This window comes from Ipomoea nil, unplaced genomic scaffold (genome assembly GCF_001879475.1).
Source record: "Ipomoea nil cultivar Tokyo-kokei standard unplaced genomic scaffold, Asagao_1.1 scaffold0688, whole genome shotgun sequence".
Taxonomy (NCBI): domain Eukaryota; kingdom Viridiplantae; phylum Streptophyta; class Magnoliopsida; order Solanales; family Convolvulaceae; genus Ipomoea; species Ipomoea nil.
The window spans coordinates 5765111-5783366 of NW_017617116.1; the positions used below are offsets into that span (position 1 = coordinate 5765111).

The 18256-nt window shown below is 36.7% G+C and overlaps 5 protein-coding genes and 1 long non-coding RNA gene across 8 annotated transcripts; 4 read left to right on the forward strand and 2 right to left on the reverse strand.

Annotated features, from left to right (window-relative positions):
* Positions 1 to 2998: 2998 nt before the first annotated feature.
* On the forward strand, positions 2999 to 4717 carry LOC109175522 (peroxidase 3-like). Its single transcript, XM_019324789.1, has 2 exons — positions 2999 to 3297; positions 3810 to 4717. The coding sequence occupies exons 1-2, from the start codon at positions 3082 to 3084 to the stop codon at positions 4575 to 4577; spliced, it is 984 nt and encodes a 327-aa protein (XP_019180334.1). The 5' UTR covers positions 2999 to 3081; the 3' UTR covers positions 4578 to 4717.
* Positions 4718 to 5088: 371 nt separating this feature from the next.
* LOC109175607 (heavy metal-associated isoprenylated plant protein 19-like) lies at positions 5089 to 5919 on the forward strand. Its single transcript, XM_019324894.1, has 2 exons — positions 5089 to 5168; positions 5582 to 5919. The coding sequence occupies exons 1-2, from the start codon at positions 5114 to 5116 to the stop codon at positions 5917 to 5919; spliced, it is 393 nt and encodes a 130-aa protein (XP_019180439.1). The 5' UTR covers positions 5089 to 5113.
* Positions 5920 to 6020: 101 nt separating this feature from the next.
* On the reverse strand, positions 6021 to 7471 carry LOC109176276. The gene is made up of 2 exons (XR_002053360.1): positions 7346 to 7471; positions 6021 to 6359 (listed from the first exon to the last, which is right to left on the reverse strand). It is a non-coding gene; the product is annotated as an uncharacterized LOC109176276 (long non-coding RNA).
* A 1647-nt stretch (positions 7472 to 9118) lies between these two features.
* Positions 9119 to 11679, forward strand: LOC109176277 (NADH dehydrogenase [ubiquinone] 1 alpha subcomplex subunit 8-B). Of its 2 annotated transcripts, none has more exons than XM_019325739.1 (3): positions 9119 to 9211; positions 9643 to 9844; positions 11301 to 11679. In XM_019325739.1, exons 2-3 carry the CDS (start codon positions 9657 to 9659, stop codon positions 11428 to 11430), a joined length of 318 nt encoding a protein of 105 aa, XP_019181284.1. In that variant the 5' UTR covers positions 9119 to 9211; positions 9643 to 9656; the 3' UTR covers positions 11431 to 11679. The 2 variants fall into 2 exon arrangements, with proteins under 2 accessions (XP_019181284.1, XP_019181285.1); XM_019325740.1 differs by having other exon boundaries at positions 9646 to 9844.
* Positions 11680 to 13791: 2112 nt separating this feature from the next.
* LOC109176218 lies at positions 13792 to 15125 on the forward strand. Of its 2 annotated transcripts, none has more exons than XM_019325675.1 (3): positions 13792 to 14042; positions 14189 to 14298; positions 14814 to 15125. In XM_019325675.1, the coding sequence occupies exons 1-3, from the start codon at positions 13895 to 13897 to the stop codon at positions 14829 to 14831; spliced, it is 276 nt and encodes a 91-aa protein (XP_019181220.1). In that variant the 5' UTR covers positions 13792 to 13894; the 3' UTR covers positions 14832 to 15125. The 2 variants fall into 2 exon arrangements, with proteins under 2 accessions (XP_019181220.1, XP_019181219.1); XM_019325674.1 differs by lacking the exon at positions 14814 to 15125 and adding an exon at positions 14665 to 14795.
* A 642-nt stretch (positions 15126 to 15767) lies between these two features.
* On the reverse strand, positions 15768 to 17679 carry LOC109176217 (histidine-containing phosphotransfer protein 1). Its single transcript, XM_019325673.1, has 6 exons — positions 17294 to 17679; positions 17038 to 17168; positions 16861 to 16929; positions 16384 to 16455; positions 16198 to 16270; positions 15768 to 16088 (listed from the first exon to the last, which is right to left on the reverse strand). The coding sequence occupies exons 1-6, from the start codon at positions 17351 to 17353 to the stop codon at positions 16038 to 16040; spliced, it is 456 nt and encodes a 151-aa protein (XP_019181218.1). The 5' UTR covers positions 17354 to 17679; the 3' UTR covers positions 15768 to 16037.
* Between the last annotated feature and the right edge of the window lie 577 nt (positions 17680 to 18256).

The following is an 18256-nucleotide window of genomic DNA, read 5'->3' on the forward strand; positions in this document are numbered from 1 at the left end:
TGACCTTTGGTCTGGCTCTGATACCAAATTGAAGTATGTGCTCCATCTCAACTAAAAGCTTAAGCTTGGATACACATTAATGGATATATGCTCACAATAATAACAATAACAATAACAATAACAATAACAATAATTATTATTATTATTATTAACACTAGAATTGATTAATTTAAAATCAAATTGCTATTAGAATTTAATAAAAATTACACTTTCGGTTTCTCAATTGTTACCCATTATGCAATTTAGACAATCAACGTACTTGCAAGTGAAAGAAATTGCAATATGATTTTACGCTTTTCATGTCATTACCTGGGGTTGTGAGGTAAACCAACATACTTGCAGGTGAAAGGAATTACAATATGATCTGGCGCTTTTCATGTCATTACTCGAGGGTGTGAAGTAAGCCAACCTAGGTTATCCTGATATGCTCAAACCAAAACAACCAATAGGTTGCTCTTGTTGGGAGTTGAACTTAATTGTAACATTTTAGTTATCAAGTCAATAGACTGGCTAATTTGATTGTTTTTAATTAATAAAAATGTTGTTGTTGTTGGTCATTATTGTTATTATTATATTTTAAAGGTGAGTCGAAATTGCTTGTGTAGAAAACTAGTGGTGAATTGCAATATGGTAGTAATGTCAACTTTTGAAATTGAGAGTGTTTCAGAAATGCAAATAGCCAATCCATCATTGTCAAGTTTTAGAAATTCAGCTCAAATTTTCTAAATATCGTTAATTTGGTCCATCATATCGATCCTAGCTAGTTTGATACTAATGAAGAGGCCAACTTATAATAATGGAGAACAATTGTGAGATCAAAAATATAATCTTACTTAAAATTTATTCAAACAAATTTTCATTTTTTAAAATTATTATTATAAGGTTAGAACTCGAATAAGAGAGGCATGCATTTCTTAGAAAAAAAGTTTCGATATAGTAAAGTATATTGTGCATGGAACATTGTTTATGTGTACCAGTTACCAAACTATCAGTTTATGTCCCATGGACTTTGACTAAGCTTAATCATGCATAATTAATTATTGGAAATTAATGATTATTCAGTCATATTTATTGGTTTAGTAATATGCATAAATATTATAATGGCTAACAAAAAATAAAATGAAACATTAAATCGGATAAGTATGAGATTATTGTATTGCAGGCTTGGTGGATCTAACCAATACTATATATATATGCTAGAAAGCATACTTTTGACTAAAAATTAAATTATATAATACCCCTTAATTGCCAAAATTAAATTAGCTTAAATATTTTGGTAGGAAATATTGTTTGACCTACTTCAACAAACCCGAGTAATAATACCATATATTGACTTTCAAAAATATTGTTTCAGGTTATTAGGAGTTTAAATCTTCATTTTATTAAAAATTTTGTCATCGAACACAAATCAACTAGTCAACTAACGTAAAATAAGCTCATAAGCTTTATTTTGACAAAAAAAAAAAAAAAAAGACTTAGATTATATTTAACCTTATTGTAGACATTAGTGTACAAATAATTGAGAGTCCAGGACATCTCATCCCCTTAGTTTTCGAAAACAAGAATGGTGAGAGGTTCAATTTTTAACTTTAATTTATGATTCAAACTTATATATACTCACTTTCAAGGATTTACTATATACAATTATATATCTTTAATCCATTATTATTAATAATGCCATTTATTAAGTCTAACCAAATTTTAACCAAGCTCAAAATTAAGTCAATTTCACTAATAAACCTACATACTATAAGTTCTAGAAAAAAAAAAAATCTCTTTGTATTTATACAAAATAACAATTCCACTCTCTCAATTATTGATGTGAGTATTGTATATATTGATCATTCAATTTTCCACGAAGTGATTGACAATTTTAATCCCTTATTTCATAAGGCGACAGTTCTGGTTAATTCCTCGACTTATCAACGATTACTTTAAAATTGAAAATTAGAATTTTCCCTCTATATTAATTAATTGGTTCAGTATACCTACAATACAAATATATAAAGGACTTCAGTTTAACGATCTCCGTCTTATGAAAAATTAATTAAAAGATCATGAATAATACTTATATCAACCTTAAAAGAATGAAATCACTATATATTTTATTTATATAAATACATGGATGAGAAACGCCATTTTCTTAATCTTGTTTCAATATTATGATTTAAAAAGAAAAATAAAGTTAGGTGATTTCAGATTCGGCGGACTAATCTTAAGCCCACAGAACCTAGCCCCTGGGGTCATTGCGGAGGTAAATTGTGAGTTGCGCAATCAGTCCACCGGACAGATTATAGTCTTCATGTGTGCACAAAGGATCCAATAATTCAGACTTTCCATATATCATTGAGTCTTTTTTCCATACATGTTTCTAGTGAGATTCAAACCCCCATATTGTCGCATCCAGTCATGACCTTTAAGTCGAGCGACGAACCAATTACAATCGGACTATTATGAATTTCTTGAGTTACATTTATGGGAAAACCTACAATCGCTAACTGAATAATGTTAGCTCTATGTGAAACCCGCCTTATTACAATCCTAGCCAGCAAATATCCACAAAGACGTAAAATAATCTAGGTTGTCAATAGTTGACTTACTCCAATCGAGAATGTAATGCTAATAGGCCACTCCTATAGATAATCAAACTTAAAACTTTGTAATTACTAAAACAACTGTCGAAACAACTTGGCTAGGTTGCCCCAATATTAAGAATTTCTTGAATCTACTGAGTTCATATATGCATGGAAGCTGCTAGGTTGGATGTATCCATTGACAACTGACAAGCTACAATAGTTTTCAAAGGAAGTAGTCAGTCTATATAAGTTGTAGCTACCATAAATAATTAAACCACCTCTCCTCAACTATTAATTAATTTATTGAGTTAAATGGTATCAAAATGCATGTGATTTAGCAGTAAGCTATTAGCTCTTGCATGGGTAGAGCTCATCATCTTCATTCCTCTATAAAAAGCCTAACTATATGTGCAGAGAAAGCATTATATTGTAATGTTATATAGATAAGTAGGGAGTATATATAGGCTGCGACTGAATATATTGAGAGATCAGAGAGATATCGGAGATGAAAGGAACGTTCCTGCAGCTTGTTCTTTTGTTGGTATTGGCAGTTTTTCTCGCCGGAGGGGTCGCCGCCGGTGACCTGAAGAAGGGCTTCTACAAAGATAGCTGTCCTCAGGCGGAACAGATCATCCAAAATATCACCTGGACACGCGTCGCCGCCAATGCCACTTTGCCTGCTAAGCTGCTCAGGATGCATTTCCATGACTGCTTTGTTAGGGTATGTATATATATGTGTGTGTATTGACTGCTTTGTTAGGGTATATATATATATATATATATATATATATATATATATATATATATATATCACTGTTGCAAAAATTGATTTAGGTGCCCGCATAGTCACCACTTAGGCGCTAGGCGTCCGGCAATCTGCCCCCCTAGACAGTGACGATTTGCCTCCTAGGCAAACAGTGCCTTAGACGCCTAACTCGACTGACTCGACCCAGTTAATTATTGGTCCATTTCAATTGAGTTAGCCGAATTAACCAGTAGGGCTCAACTTTGTTAATTTTTTTTCAGAACATATATATATATATATATATAGATAAATTACGACATATATGCACCTACAGAGATGCACTGCTTTTTATTTTGTTTTAGTTAACCGCCTAGACCGCCTACACCGTTTAAGTACTAGACTCTACTCTACTCCTAGTGTATATATATGTGTGTGTAGATTTATATATATTCCATGCAAATCTGCAAATTGGATGATTTTGTATATAGGGTTGTGATGGCTCCGTGTTGATTGACTCGACGGCGAACAACACGGCGGAGAAGGCTGCACCTCCGAATCTATCGCTCGGCGGCTTCGACGTAATTGATGACATAAAGACCCAACTGGAGAAGACCTGCGCCGGAGTTGTATCGTGCGCCGACATTGTGGCGTTATCTGCAAGAGACTCAGTTTCATTTCAGTTCAAGAAACCGATGTGGGAAGTGCTGACCGGAAGAAGGGACGGGAAGGTTTCGCGGGCGTCGGAGGCGCTGGCCAACATCCCGTCGCCGTTCTCCAACTTCACCGTTCTCCGGCAATCTTTCGCCAACAAAAGCCTCACGGTTCACGATCTGGTCGTCTTGTCGGGGGCGCACACCGTCGGAGTTGGCCACTGTAACTTTTTCAGCAACCGCCTGTACAATTTCACCGGGAAATCGGACTCCGACCCGTCGTTGGACTCCGCCTACGCCGCCGCCGTCTTGAAGGCCAAATGCAAGTCCCTTTCCGACAACACCACCACCGTGGAAATGGATCCCGCCGGCTCGCTCAACTTTGACAACCTCTATTTCTCCGCCGTCAAGCAGCATAAGGGCCTTTTCCAATCCGACGCCGCGCTCCTCACCGACAACGGCGCCGCCAAGATCGTCGAGGAGATGCTGGTCGCCGGGAAATTCTTCACGGAGTTCGGTCAGTCCATGAAGAGGATGGGAGCCATCGGAGTCTTGACTGGCAGTGCTGGGGAAATAAGGAAGAAATGTAACGTCGTCAATTCTTAACATATTTGTCGCCTTGTCGGATAAAAAATGTTTTTTTTTTTTTTTCCTTAATTTTGTTTTTTTATGTACTTTTTGTGGTTATTAATAATTTATTTTATGTATTTCACGAAAATCATTTGTACCAACTTTGAGTTTTGGTTCTGAACGTCATACCCGTTCCCAGAACTCAAATCATTCAGTTTGAAAATTCAACTTTCGAACGGACATTATATTCGAACTAGTATATATATATATATATATGACCGGTTATTCAGTTATATTAGTTCGTTTCATTGGTTCATAGAAAAATTAAAGAAGTTTGAATAAGCCAAGAAAAAACATTTCGTCCATTCTGCACGTCACCGGTCTTTGATCGTCCATCTCTTCCGATGGCCGGGGAGAACACAGACAAAGACAATAATGTAAATAATTCCTAGTATTTTAATTATGTCCATTTATCCTCGTACAATCTCTATATGTATATATATGTACATATAAAATTTGTTTCAAACGGATTCCTCCCCATCCAGGTTGTGACGGCAGAATTCAAGGTCTCAATGCACTGTAATGCCTGTGAAAGAAGGGTTGCAAAAACCATTTCTAAAATCCAAGGTTCAATTCCCACCATTCCATTTTCTTAAGTTACTCTTTTAAGTTACTCTTTTGACTGCTTCTGGTTCTGGACTAAATTTTTAATGGTCGAAAATAGTGAAGAACTGTTTTGTGGATACTTAAAGTGGTTAGAAAGTTAGTCAAAAACATGATTTTTTACTAAAACTTTTAGGTTTTCACTGCTTTCAATGGTTGAAAATCTTCACAAACTTTTGGATGGTCGAAAATAGTGAGGAACATACAGTTTTCTGAATCGTAAAGTGGTTAGAAAGTCAGTCAAAATATGATTTAGAATGGAAACTCTTTTAAGTTTTTTGCTACTTTGAATGGTCGAAAATCTTGAATATTTTATGAATTTGCATGAATGGAGATGGAGTTAATTGTGATTGCACTAAATTTGAGTTAGCATGAAGGGGTTGAGAAGTTGATGACGGACATGAATGGGAACAAGGTGGTGGTGATAGGCCACATGGATCCGTCTAAAGTGTTGAAGAAACTGAAGAAGAAAACTAGAAAGAGAGTGGAAATGGTTGTGGCGCCGCCTGAAAATGAAGAGGCGGCCGAGAAGGATGACGCTGCAGGGATAGAAGCCGCCGCTGCTGCCGCCGTCAACGGCAGTTCTGTGGAGCCGGCGCCGGAAATGATCCTGGAATACGCCGGAGAATCATTGGTACTGCGCCAATGTTCAGGGGACTCTGCGGTTTACACCATGTTCAGCGACGAGAACCCCAATGCATGTTCAATAATGTAAAAACAGCAGTGTTGTAAAAATCGCACCCAGGCGCTCGGCCTCTTAGGCGTCCTGGCGGTCCCCAGGCGTCTAGCGATTTTTTCAACATTGAAAAACAGATATAATTAAATTATTTTTATTTTGAAAAGGAGTTTCAGAAGGGAAATTTCACAGATTTGTATAACTAAAATGTTCAGCAGTCTCCTAATGTAAAAGTTATCAGATGTAAATAAACAGTGAACATTTGGGCATTCTGATAACCCATCACTTCATTTTTTCTTCCTTGAACAGAACATGGCAATTCACGCGAGGATCATACTTCCGAAACTCGAGTTTTGTCTGACTCGTCTGAAGCCTCTTTGTCTTCTTCACCACGTAGAAGAATCCAGTGCCTGCAGCTGAAACGAGCCTCACAAAGATCGCACCCGCCTTCTTCTTGTCACCCATTTCTTAGTTTGAACCTGGAAAAAAAAAAAAACCATTTCAGATCGAACATCAAATTCCATGCTTTAACGCCAGATCGTTGTCACAAGATAATGCCAGTTACTGAACATACTGGCCCGAGATATTGCAAAGGATACACAGCCCTACCACTAAAATGCACATCGATTTAACCATACCAAATTGGATTTACCGATTCTCTTGGAGCTTCATAACCCCCAAATGTCGCTCTTCCTTTTCCTCTACTAGAATAAAATTATCCGTAAAACACCCAAGTAACGAATACAACAAAACTAAAGAATATCTCGTCCAGTTATCCACAGAAAATCCTGAATAATTAGACAGGTCAATCTGCAAACAACATGACACTAAACCTAAAACAACAAATTAACACTTCCTTGTACTTGTCGATTCCAAACAGAAATTGAAACTTCATCAATCCTGTAAATGCTACTGTCGGAAATCCAATCATGCATTTATCAAATTGGATTTACTGAACCTCTAGGAGCTTCATAACCCCCAAACATTGCTTCCATTTTCTCTACTAGACCAGAATTATCCCTAAAACACCCAAGAAACACGCAAACTAAAGAACAACTCATCCAGTTCTCCACAGGGAATCCAGGTGTGTTCATAATCAGAATATGGTAATGTGATGTAAAAATGATCGCACTGCAAACAACATGACATTAAAAAACCTAAAACGACAAATTAACAATTCCTTGTACTTGTTATTCCAACAAAAATTGAAACTTTATCAATTCTGTAAATGTTAATGTCGGAAATCCAATCATCCATATAGCAATGGCTCACAAAAAGCCAAGAATTTGACAAAAACCTGATGCACATACTGAGAAAAAAACTGGAAACCCACTGCCCATAAAGATTCCAAGAATTAACAAGAAATATTCATACACAATAGATTTCAAGAATTAACAAGAAATATTCATACACACACGCATATACATATATAAAGTTCAAGAATGCAATGCTTAATTAAACTTACTGTCAGAATTTCTGCTTTGGGAGTTCGGAGATGAAGAGATCGGTGGCTACTTGGACTCTCCTAAACCTCTGCAACCAAAATAATGCCGATTGAAAACCCTTATTTCCGTACTCCACATTAAAAGACGTAAATACCCTCAGTTATTACCTCATTTTACTCAATTAGAAAATCCTTTTTGGAGCGAATTCCATATTTGGTCCTACTGTTATAGGGGTCATTCCAATTTTAGTCCATCATAATTATTTTTGCCACATTGCGTCCACTATTATTAAAAGTGTTCCAATTTTAGTCCATGAAAAATCTTAAAATGTACTAAAATTGGAACACTTTTAATAATAGTGGACGCAATGTGACAAAAATAAGAGTTAATTACCAAAATGGTCCCTTGACTATAACGAAATTACCAATTTGGTCCTTGACTATTTTTGTTACCCAATTAAATCCTCTAACTATGAAAATGTTAACCAATTTGGTCCTTTGTTCGGGCAGCAGTTTAACATCCGTTAAATGTGAGGGTAGTGTTGGAATTTCACTTCCATTGCATCCAGGCTGCTAAATCTCTTCCTAGTGTCAGATTCATTATCAGAGTCCAGATTATTGTGCTTCCGGTTGAAACCCATCCACTCGCTGCTGCAATCCGACACGCTAGACGACAATGTTTCCCAGCAACAATAATATGCCACCGCCTCTTCCGCAGCAGCAAACGACACCACGAAGCTTCCCCCACGACTTTCTCCATCTTCTTTATGTCAAATGCCAGAGGGCTGTGCTGGAAGTACATTCCATTTTTAAACTCTTGTCATATTTTATCCATTTAAAATGCTATATCCTTAATAAGCAGTTAAGCACCCATAAATTACAATTTACAGAATGAAATTGGTGTAAAAAAGTTAAAAAAAAAAAAAAAAAAAAAAAAAAAACAGAATGAATTGCTAGCTCTCAACGATAGAGGTGGGGTAGACAGCCCGTTGCCGGTGCCGGTAACGGCGTCTTTTACTGACGATGGAGAACACTGGTGTGAGGAAGAAGAAATAATTATCTGGTGTTGAAAGCTGGAACCGATAATTGTAATTGTTCCTCTGCGCCATGATACTCTGCAGATTCTTGATCAGTTTTACTTTCAACGAAGAGAAGCCCAGCTCATGCTTACCGTCCGACAAAGAGCCTGAATATTGATCGGAGTGGACTGATGATCGAATTAGGACAACTCCGACTCGCCGCCGCCGGTGCAAAGTTGGTGCGAGCATTCTCCCCGCCGGTGCAAATTGCCGTTTCGTGCGTCGTAAGTCCCTAGCCATAGTAGTACACGTTGAGATGAATCTTCGATCTCCGCCACCCACCGCCTCGACTGAGCATTCTCCCCGCAAAAGGTTTACTCATCAATCGCACACGCTCTTGTCGGACCAGCAGCACCAATGTAGGGTTTGCAAATTGGGAATTACGAATTTTTTAGTCTTCAAGCCTTGAGCCAAACCTTTGACTCTAATGGTAAAGTATGGGCAGCCTGGGCAGCCTGGGCAGCGAAGTGAATTGCCAACACTACCCTCACATTTAACAGATGTTAGATAGATAACCTAACAGAGGACTAATTTGGTTAACATTTTCATAGTTGGAGGACTTAATTGGGTAACAAAAATAGTCAAGGACCAAATTAGTAATTTCACTATAGTCAAGGGACTATTTTGATAATTAACTCCAAAAATAATTATGGTGGACTAAAATTGAAAAAGCTCCTATAATAATAGGACAAAAAATAGAATTCACTCTCCTTTTTGCTACTGTATACCATTTTCCTCTTCTCTCCTCAGTTCTTACGCTTCACCGGGAAACGCCTGAATCTGTTCCTTCTCGCCAAGAATATAAAAGGTATGATTTTTTTTTTTTTTTCGGTTTTTAATTCTCAGTGTTCGATTGCTTTGAGGAAATCATGAACTTAATTGGACAGTTTTATGAAATGGGTCGGAATTTTCTTGATGAATTTTCAGGCGGAAATCGATTAAAATTGATGCATTTTGTTGAAATTATGCATAGAAATGCTGGAGATTGTTAATTCCAGTTCTAAGCTAAATCCACCTCTTTCCGATCAATTTTCTCTTTACATGTATTTGGTCGCTCATTAATCGAATCGAAAATCATGAAAAACAAACGGATTCCCCTTTTCTGTGATTAGATTTGACAGAATTTATCTAGGTTTTGTTTCTGAGAATTGGTAAAAGGATACTTGGATTGTTTATATTTTTAATAGCTATGATGGATTATTGATTTTTGTTTGCTCTTAATATTTGTGGAATTTGTAGCAGAGAGATTGGGAATGGCAAGCACAGTGGATGCAAAGGGGGATCCTATCCCAACATCTTCAGTTCTAATGGCGGCTTCGAAACACATAGAAACCAGATGTAGAAGTGAGAATGTGGCCTTTCTCAAGTGCAAAAAGGAGGATCCCAACCCTGAAAAATGCCTTGAGAAAGGCCGCCAAGTCACCTGCTGTGTCCTCGGCCTGTAAGCCTACATTCTTGATGTTTTCTAATACTTTTTCTTACACATTATCATCTATCCATTGTTTTCCATGAAGCATTTTAATGAGAGTTTCAGTTTATTAATGATGAAACTATCGGCTGATGTTTTGGTTCTTCATTATTGTGTGTTAAAGCACAAGTTTCTTCACGAACCTTGGCACATATTGCTTCTTTATGTGGCATGCCGTCTTTGCTAATTGAGTTGGCGAAGTCTCGTAGATTTGGTATCGTGGAATTTAGCCATATTGGGTTCACATAGCGAGGTGTGTGGTTGACATGCCAGATGATATTCTCATATTCATCTGATGTGCATCCTCAAAAGTCAAAACTAAGAGTGCCATAGCTTTGGAGGCATATAGGATGAGTATAACTCGATTAGTACGCTACTTTTAGGAAGGTGTGCTAATAGTTTTGAAAATGCCAAGACGCACATTAAATCCAACCTTCAAATCGCAATAATTGAACTCATGACCTTTAGGTATGGGAGTCATGCTCCACGCCTTCACCCACTCGACCACCCCTTTCGGGGCTTATTTCCTTTTTCTATCTTTACACGTATCTATGATGGGGGAAGTCTAGTGTAATAGTGTATAGTTAATCAATATTGAAGCATGCAATTGAAAGCATATGTGGAGCACTAGATCATCAAAATGCAATTCTATACACTTTCTTCATAAGTGATGACCGTTGTAGACTTGTAGATAATTGAGGGTGTTTGGTAAATGGCTGTTAGCTGATTGGGTTAGTGAGTTTGACTAGTTGATAGCATTAGCTGATTGTAGAAAAGTCTTTGGTAAATTAGCTATTAGCTGATAGCTTCTTACATACAAAATGACTTTCTCAAAGCTACTTTGAGCAGCTTTTTGAATTTTAGCATTTTGGAGCAATAAGTTGTTACAAAAAGCTAATTAATCAAGCACTCATATTGATTGTTTAACCAAGTCAATCAGGTGGTCAAATAAGCCAAAATTGGCTGATAGGCTAACTATTTTACCAAACAGGGAATATCTGACTAGGAACAGAAGTTATCCTTAAGCACTGACGGGTCTACTCGAATTTAATCATCTTGATGTAAAAAACCGGAAAGAGTATTCTTTACTGTCTCCAGTGTAGAGATCCCATCTCGAAATTGATGTGTTTATGTTTATATAAGTTTAGCTATTAGTGCGAAATCATTATAAATCAAACCCTGTAGTTGACTGTAAAGGGCATATAAACTTCCTATACTTCCATTCCTATATATTTATACACGAAACCTGCACTGTTTATTCAAGTTTACAGATGGAAGCTCTAAGCCTCTAAGAGTTGCCAAGGATTGTTATATACGTTCCTTATATTTCTACTTGTTGCTTGTAATTGTTTTCATGGTACTCAAACTAACGGGTATTCATTCGCAAACCAATGGAATAGCTTGAGATAATTTAATGGCATTGTTGCAGGTTGAAAGATCTTCATCAGAGGTGCACGAAAGAGTTGGATGACTACGCGGGGTGCATGTATTATAACACGAATGAGTTTGAATTCTGCCGCAAAGAGCAGAAGGAATTCGAGAAGGCGTGCCCACTTTAATAACATGCTGAAACAACTCCGAGATTCTGATTCATAATAACCAATGCACCTGCAACAGGCAGATTGTGCTTTCAAAAACTCCTTTTATTCAATCTGTCTAGTGTTCTTTATTACCCCTGGGTGGGTTTCTACTTTCAGCAGAACTACTTTTTTATGAAAAATCAAATTTTTTGTTATGTGATGCATTTGGATCATGAGCCCTAGTGTAATTCAAAGCACCTGTTTATCCCTCTTTTGTGCTGGTTTATCGGAACATATTCTAATTACTAAGTGTTTGATTCCGGTTCTAATTTTAGTTTGAACCAAATGCTCCTTCACTAGTTTGGTATTAGCACCCCCATATGCTAACTATCGAGTTAATACCCAAAATCGTCCTCGACTATAGTGGTTTTTCTCAATTTCGTCCTAAACGACTTTGGTGACCTAATATCATCCCAGACTTTTGTGTTTCGCTCAATTTAGTCCCAAATTTTTGTGTTTTTGCTCAATTTAGTCCCTCATTTGTTATTCTATCCATTTGGTGTTAAATAAATAGACAATTCAGTAATTTTAATATTGGCATCTCTTTACTCATAGACATGTGAACTGCGAAATTCCTTTTTTTTTTTTTTTTTTTACGAATTACTCCCAGAATTATTCCTAAAACTGCAAATATAAAATTTGATTTGCAGGTCCGGGAGTATTTCTGGGTGTAATTCGTACAAGAAAGAGGAATTTCGCACTTCACAAGTTGAAAGTAAAGAGAGATCAATATTGACATTACTGAATTGTCCCTTTATTTAACACCAATTTGACGAAATAACAAATGGAGGACTAAATTGAGCGAAACACAAAAGTCTGGGACGATATTAGGTCACCAAAGTCGATTAGGACGAAATTGAGAAAAACCACTATAATCGAGGACGATTTTAGGTATTAACTCGCTAACTATCTATTAAGTTGAGTTTATTTAAATCTTTAATAGCTTCCGAGCATATCTATTAAGTAACAATGAGTTTTGAGAATATCAACTTAGTGCAATGACCTATGGTTTCCCTTGTCATCTAAACCAGTTCATACTCTTGAGTAATGACGATATGTCTTACTTGTTATTCAAAAAATAATGTTTATTGTGGCCACGTCTTAACAAATTATTGTGTAGACTATAAAAAAAAATACATTTTAAATATACTAAAAGTATATTATTTGTGTACTAAATGTACACTATACAAAATAATGTACTTTCAGTATTTAAATAATGTATTTTTCATGAATACAAAATATACATTTTATATACTAAAAATATATTAGTTGTGTATTGAATGTACATTATTTGATAATATACAAAATAATATACTTTAAATACTCAAATAGTGTACTTTATGTCAAATAATGTATTTTTTTTATTTATGGTCCACACATATGCAATGTTGAAAAAGCTACTAGTTTGCCTATTTTTTTTTTTTTTTTTTAAATCGGGGTTCGGCTGTCTAGGCAGCCAGTCACGGAGGAGGTCGATTTCAGTGTTCCTCGACGCGATCGGGCGCCGATTAGGCGTGATTTTTACAACACTGCACATATGTAAATGATCACCACGCACTTGGGTATTGCCTTTTTCATGTATACAATAATCTCTTTGTCTATCAATTTAGTTAAGGAATTAGTCACTGTCTTACGGAAAAAATAATCTACCTGTCTATTCAATTCTTTCTCGTTGTATACTATAATTTCAACTTGTCGAATCCAAATTAGTCTCCTAGTAGTAAAGCATTGGAACCTTATTTCTTATAAATGCAGTTACATTAAACAGAAGTTTTGGTTCTTTAACGACAATGCAACATGGAAGAAACCTCATCCAGGCTACCTGAAACTTAACATCGACACAGCTACCCATACAAATTCAAGCTGCATGGGATTTTGTACTATCTTGAGAGATGAAGAAGGCAAATTTATTGCAGCTAGAGGGGTACAATAGCGCAATATTTTATCTTCCGAGGAGACTGAGACAACGACAATAAGGGAAACTCTCAATTGGAACCTCAATCTTAATAGGATCCAAATCAAAACCAATTCCCTCTAAGTAGTCCAAAGCTTCAAGTGCAATAGGGGAGATTCTTCATTTCATCTTATTAAGTTATTATTATGGATATTAAAAAACTTATGAGTTCTTATTCACTTGTCTTTAAATTTCTGTAAACCTTCAGCGAATCAAGTTCTCCATCTGTTAACTAGGCAATCTGCTTATATGCCTGATTGCTCGGAGTGATTTTTGAACTCTTCTCATATTCTTTGTAATGTTCTTCGTTCGGACTTAATAATGAAATAGTGTTGCTTTTGTTTCAAAAAAGAAAATAATAATAATAATAATAAATGCAGCATAATGAGCATACTGATATACGACGACGTAGAAGGGTCGTCAGCAGGAGTGAGGTGCAGATCTTTCGTGCTTCCTCAATCACCCAGTCTTCTCCCACGGAGATAGACAATGGCGTCCCAAACATCGAGGCTAACATTCAGAGTACTATTAGGCATTCTGGTCATTTTAGCGCTCTACTACGTCGGCCGCCCTCTCTACTGGAAAATCTCCGCCACCGTCCACGACATCCGCCACAACAAACAAACCGTCTCCGGAGGTCTCACTATCTACTTCTACACATACAATACTTACATACATTCATATACGCATAGTATTCCGTATAATTCATGTATTTCTGTACCTCCTCCTTACTGAGCTTACTGATTTTAAGCTCTTTCTTAATTCTGTTTTGGTTTTGTGTAGGTTTTTCGCAAATTGTTCAGGAAGCGCAGCGATCGGTAGGGTGGTTCCACGATGAGTCCGATTCGGGAGTGCATGTTGACCAGAAATCGGCGGCTGCGAGGAGGCTTCTGGTGCGTCAGGTTTCGTGAAATGTGTTTTGAATTCCATATATGTTTGCTTGTACACTTAGTGTCTATGGTGAATACTGAATAGGTTGCCGTAGATCTGGTGGAATAAATCGTCTCTGCTCAAAAAATTATTATGTATAAACTGAATTGCTGAATATTTTACGGTTGATTTGAGGTTTATGATGAGAAAATGAAAATTACACGCAGGAAAAGAAAGTCAACCTTAAATTTCTGGTAAATTTGATCTGTTCTGTTTATGGATCTTCATTGTCTATGCTTTTAGCCTTTAAGCACTAAATGCAGAACTCCCAAGTCCCAAATTTGATTTGTATAATGTATATACATGAGTTATATGTTTCGTGGTGCAAGTGCAATGAGATCTTAACAAGGACATTAAGCATGGCTCAAAGTTTCGTGGTGCAAGTGCAAGAATTGCAAGACAATCACTTTTTTTTTTTTTAGTTTATTGGCATGAAAAACAGACCATTGTTTTAAGTTATTGCTTCTTGTGTTTACAGTTTGCTAATCAGTGTTGAGAACTTTGCTGGATATAGAAGGCGTATTATGCTTTGGTTTTGTGTGCTTAAGTTTGCGTATCGCGTATCATGGGAGATGGAGAAACTCCATACTAGATAGATGGAATCACAGAAGGATGTGAAAACATATTGATTCCAATGGAAATCACACCTTCAGGCCATTTGCTTCTATATGAGATTTTGGGCCCTAGCTTGTCGTGTGGGGAAGATATGTGGATTGTTTTCCTTTGTATGATTGTATACATGTTAACATTATGACTAGTCTAAAAATTTTTGACACTTGCAAGAGGTTGAGACATGATAGACCTGCATTATTTTCTACCGTCGGACACAGTGACTAATCCCCTCGCTGAATTGTAGGCACCTCTTTTGGGTGGGACAGCTGGCCTGGAGATTTAAGACTACTCCATTCCCAAAGCCAAGGATCGAACCCTTGACCTTTGGTTAAGGATGGATGAGTCTCTTCTCCTCAACCACACCCTCCAGGTTGATAGACCTACATTATTAGTTTCTATATCATCTTCCAATGATATATATCCAATCATGCTCCTACATGATTGGTCCATATATAACCCTTCTCCATTGATTGGTAGGAATTGGGTTCTACATCTCATTCTTGATTATTCTCTTTGGAATAGATGATACTACTACACTAGTGCACATGTATCTCACAAACAAAAAAAAAAGATGGCAATTGATTTCGCTTTGTTGTAGGCACTAGTGCAGGCATTCAGGAGTTTGTAGGTCAGTTGAGACATATCACGTGACTTACCTCCCTGGCTCCCCCACCTGTCTCCAAGGCAGAAGCGGTGAGGGGCTTTACCTCCACCTGTCTCCAGGGTAGAAGCAGTGAGGGACTCGTAAGTTTGGAGTTCAAATTTTAAAAAAGATGGCAGTAAAAACGAACTGAAATAAGGTTCATCTTATAGCCCATAATAGCTCGCAAGTTATCAGAAACCAATTTCATTTTCATCAATAAGCAGCAGCAGCAGCAACATCGGGTTTCAGAATGACAAAAATCACTTCATAAAAAGATGATAGCACTGCATGACATGGTCACCAAATTGTACAAGAAGAACAGATCTGAGTAGCTCTTAGAGAACCTCTTAATTTAATTAGTAATTTTGTTACTAAACACAGCAACTCACAAAGTTGTCCACACCACAGCCTTAGCTTAATTCCTAGTATTATTGTTTGCTTATGTTTTTATTCAAATATTGGAATTGCTCCACCTGCTGCCACAATCTGCTGCTCCAACTGTTGTTGCCCCAATAAATACATATAAATAATTAATAAATTATCAAGGACTCTGGACTTATGGATCCAAAGAGATTTAATAAAAATGAGGAATTTGAGTTTGGCTCACCCTGAATAAAGTTTCAAGCTTGTTCTTGACTAGCAAGTACTCTTGTTTTACTTGTTGCAAGCATCTCAAGCTCCTATATTCAAAAGAAAAGAGTTCTCTGGCATAAGAAACTCATAAAGCCCAAATATTATCAAGAAAATCCAAGAAAAAAAAATGAAGCAAACATATGATCAGCAAAGCACTAACCCTTCAATGTTGTGTTCTTCACAGAAGTTGCGAAAAGCAACGCAGACATTCTTCACTCTCTGAGCACCTATGCTGTTCAATCACACATTCAAGAAACCACTATTTCCTTAATTCCAACTTCTTTTGGGGTACATTTAAAGGGAATAGAGATCGAAAATGTGATATCCTACTTAGAATTATAGATTGATATCGATAGACTATAGTTCTTTGACAATAATAACTTCTTTTTTTGTTTCTAGTGACAATAGAGTATGCACTGGGTAAACCCCGCTCTTGTGTAATAATAACTTGTTTTGAGCCTTATTGAAAGGTGATTTATCTTAAAAGTGTTTACTGTGCTGCTTTAACTTGGTTGTATCTTCAAGTTCCCTGGGTATTATATGAGCTGATTTAACTTTTCCCCAGTATTATTTCTTTATAATTTACATAAAACAGCAAAAAAAAAAAAAAAAAAAAAAAAATCCAGAATAACTTTACCTTGAGCTGCTACCTTTGAGCTGGTGAACATGAGCATCAACCTTCTTAAAGTCCACATCTGGCTGAGTACTATAAACATACAAAAAAAAAAGCATGTTATATATCCCAAACCTCATAGAACTTATATGTATATATATGTATTTATGTATGATATGTGGGTTGGGGGTGGGGACTTACAGAGTTGTGTTGAGATCATTGAGTAGTCTTTCAGAATCTTCAAAGAAGAGAGTCACAACTTCAGCTACAAAAGTAGGGTTGCTTTCATCCTGAAGTTGCTGGAGCTGACTAAACTGAGCATCCAAGAATCCCTTCAACCATACATCAAAAACATCATCACACAAACAACAAAAATCACCAAATACAAACAAACAAACATTACCCAAACCCCACATGTTCTTTTGGGGGTTCTTTTTTAATATATAATTTTACTAACCTCACGAAATAATTCTGTCATGTACCCAAGAAAACTGCTCTGCAATTGGCTCACCTCCATCTCTGCACCTCTTTCTTTCTTTGTTTGTTTTTAACTTGTTCTTTGGGGGTGACAGTCACCAATACTGAAAAGTTGTTGGAGGGGAGAGAGATAGATCTTGGGAAATAAATGCGGAGAGAAGGGGATTTGGTGAAATGAATGAGGAGACAGAGAGATAGAGATAGAGATAGAGAGAGAGGGGGAAAGATCCAAAAATGTATTTCCTGGTTTTAGGGTATTGGGATTTGGTCTAGGTGCGCAGTAGAAATTACACAATGAAAGCTAATCCTTTTTCCTTTTCCTCTCTGTTTTCTCTGGATTTGTGTTACGTCCTTTCAAGAATTGGAGCCCCTACCATTTCCCACACCTTCTATACTTATTCATTAGCTTCTTTCACTGTCTGAATCCCCCCCACTCCACCACTCCATGCCCCTACACTTGGCATACCATACATAATATCAAGATGCTCCCGACTGGACAACCTCAGCCAAGTTAATTGGGTTGTTAGATTGGTAATCACAAGATTTTAAGTTTGACTATTAATGGAAGTGGCCTCTTGATATTCTTGATTTGAGCCGATCAGCTATAGACAACTTATGTTGTTTTGCTTTGTTGTGGTCATTTGTCGGCCATGGTCACAAGATGGAGCTCCATATATAATATCAGTGTTGCAAAATCCCGTCTAGGCAGGCGCCCGCCTAGCGCCTAACTCGGCCGACTAGGTCAAATTTGACCGAGTTAACTCGTCTATTTCTGTCGAGTTAGGCGAGTTAACTTTGTCGACTCTGCCTTGTTAATTTTTTTCATTTATATGACATATATATTTATAATTATAAAAATAAATAAATAATATATATATATATATATATATATATATATATATATATATATATATATATATATATATATATATATATATATATA

Bases quoted from the DNA above. Each gene is read 5' to 3' on its own strand.
- LOC109176218 (XM_019325674.1), top strand. From the start codon at position 13,895: ATGGCGTCCCAAACATCGAGGCTAACATTCAGAGTACTATTAGGCATT. The intron at 14,043-14,188 runs GTCTCACTATCT...GGTTTTGTGTAG, and splicing joins CAAACAAACCGTCTCCGGAG to GTTTTTCGCAAATTGTTCAG. The intron at 14,299-14,664 runs GTGCGTCAGGTT...TCGTGGTGCAAG, and splicing joins CGGCTGCGAGGAGGCTTCTG to TGCAATGAGATCTTAACAAG.
- LOC109175607 (XM_019324894.1), top strand. From the start codon at position 5,114: ATGCACTGTAATGCCTGTGAAAGAAGGGTTGCAAAAACCATTTCTAAA. The intron at 5,169-5,581 runs GTTCAATTCCCA...GTTAGCATGAAG, and splicing joins AACCATTTCTAAAATCCAAG to GGGTTGAGAAGTTGATGACG.
- LOC109176277 (XM_019325739.1), top strand. From the start codon at position 9,657: ATGGCAAGCACAGTGGATGCAAAGGGGGATCCTATCCCAACATCTTCA. The intron at 9,845-11,300 runs GTAAGCCTACAT...GCATTGTTGCAG, and splicing joins ACCTGCTGTGTCCTCGGCCT to GTTGAAAGATCTTCATCAGA.
- LOC109175522 (XM_019324789.1), top strand. From the start codon at position 3,082: ATGAAAGGAACGTTCCTGCAGCTTGTTCTTTTGTTGGTATTGGCAGTT. The intron at 3,298-3,809 runs GTATGTATATAT...TTTTGTATATAG, and splicing joins TCCATGACTGCTTTGTTAGG to GGTTGTGATGGCTCCGTGTT.
- LOC109176217 (XM_019325673.1), bottom strand. From the start codon at position 17,353: ATGGAGGTGAGCCAATTGCAGAGCAGTTTTCTTGGGTACATGACAGAA. The intron at 16,930-17,037 runs GTAAGTCCCCAC...GTATGTTTATAG, and splicing joins AATGATCTCAACACAACTCT to TACTCAGCCAGATGTGGACT. The intron at 16,271-16,383 runs GTTAGTGCTTTG...TTTTGAATATAG, and splicing joins GAAGAACACAACATTGAAGG to GAGCTTGAGATGCTTGCAAC.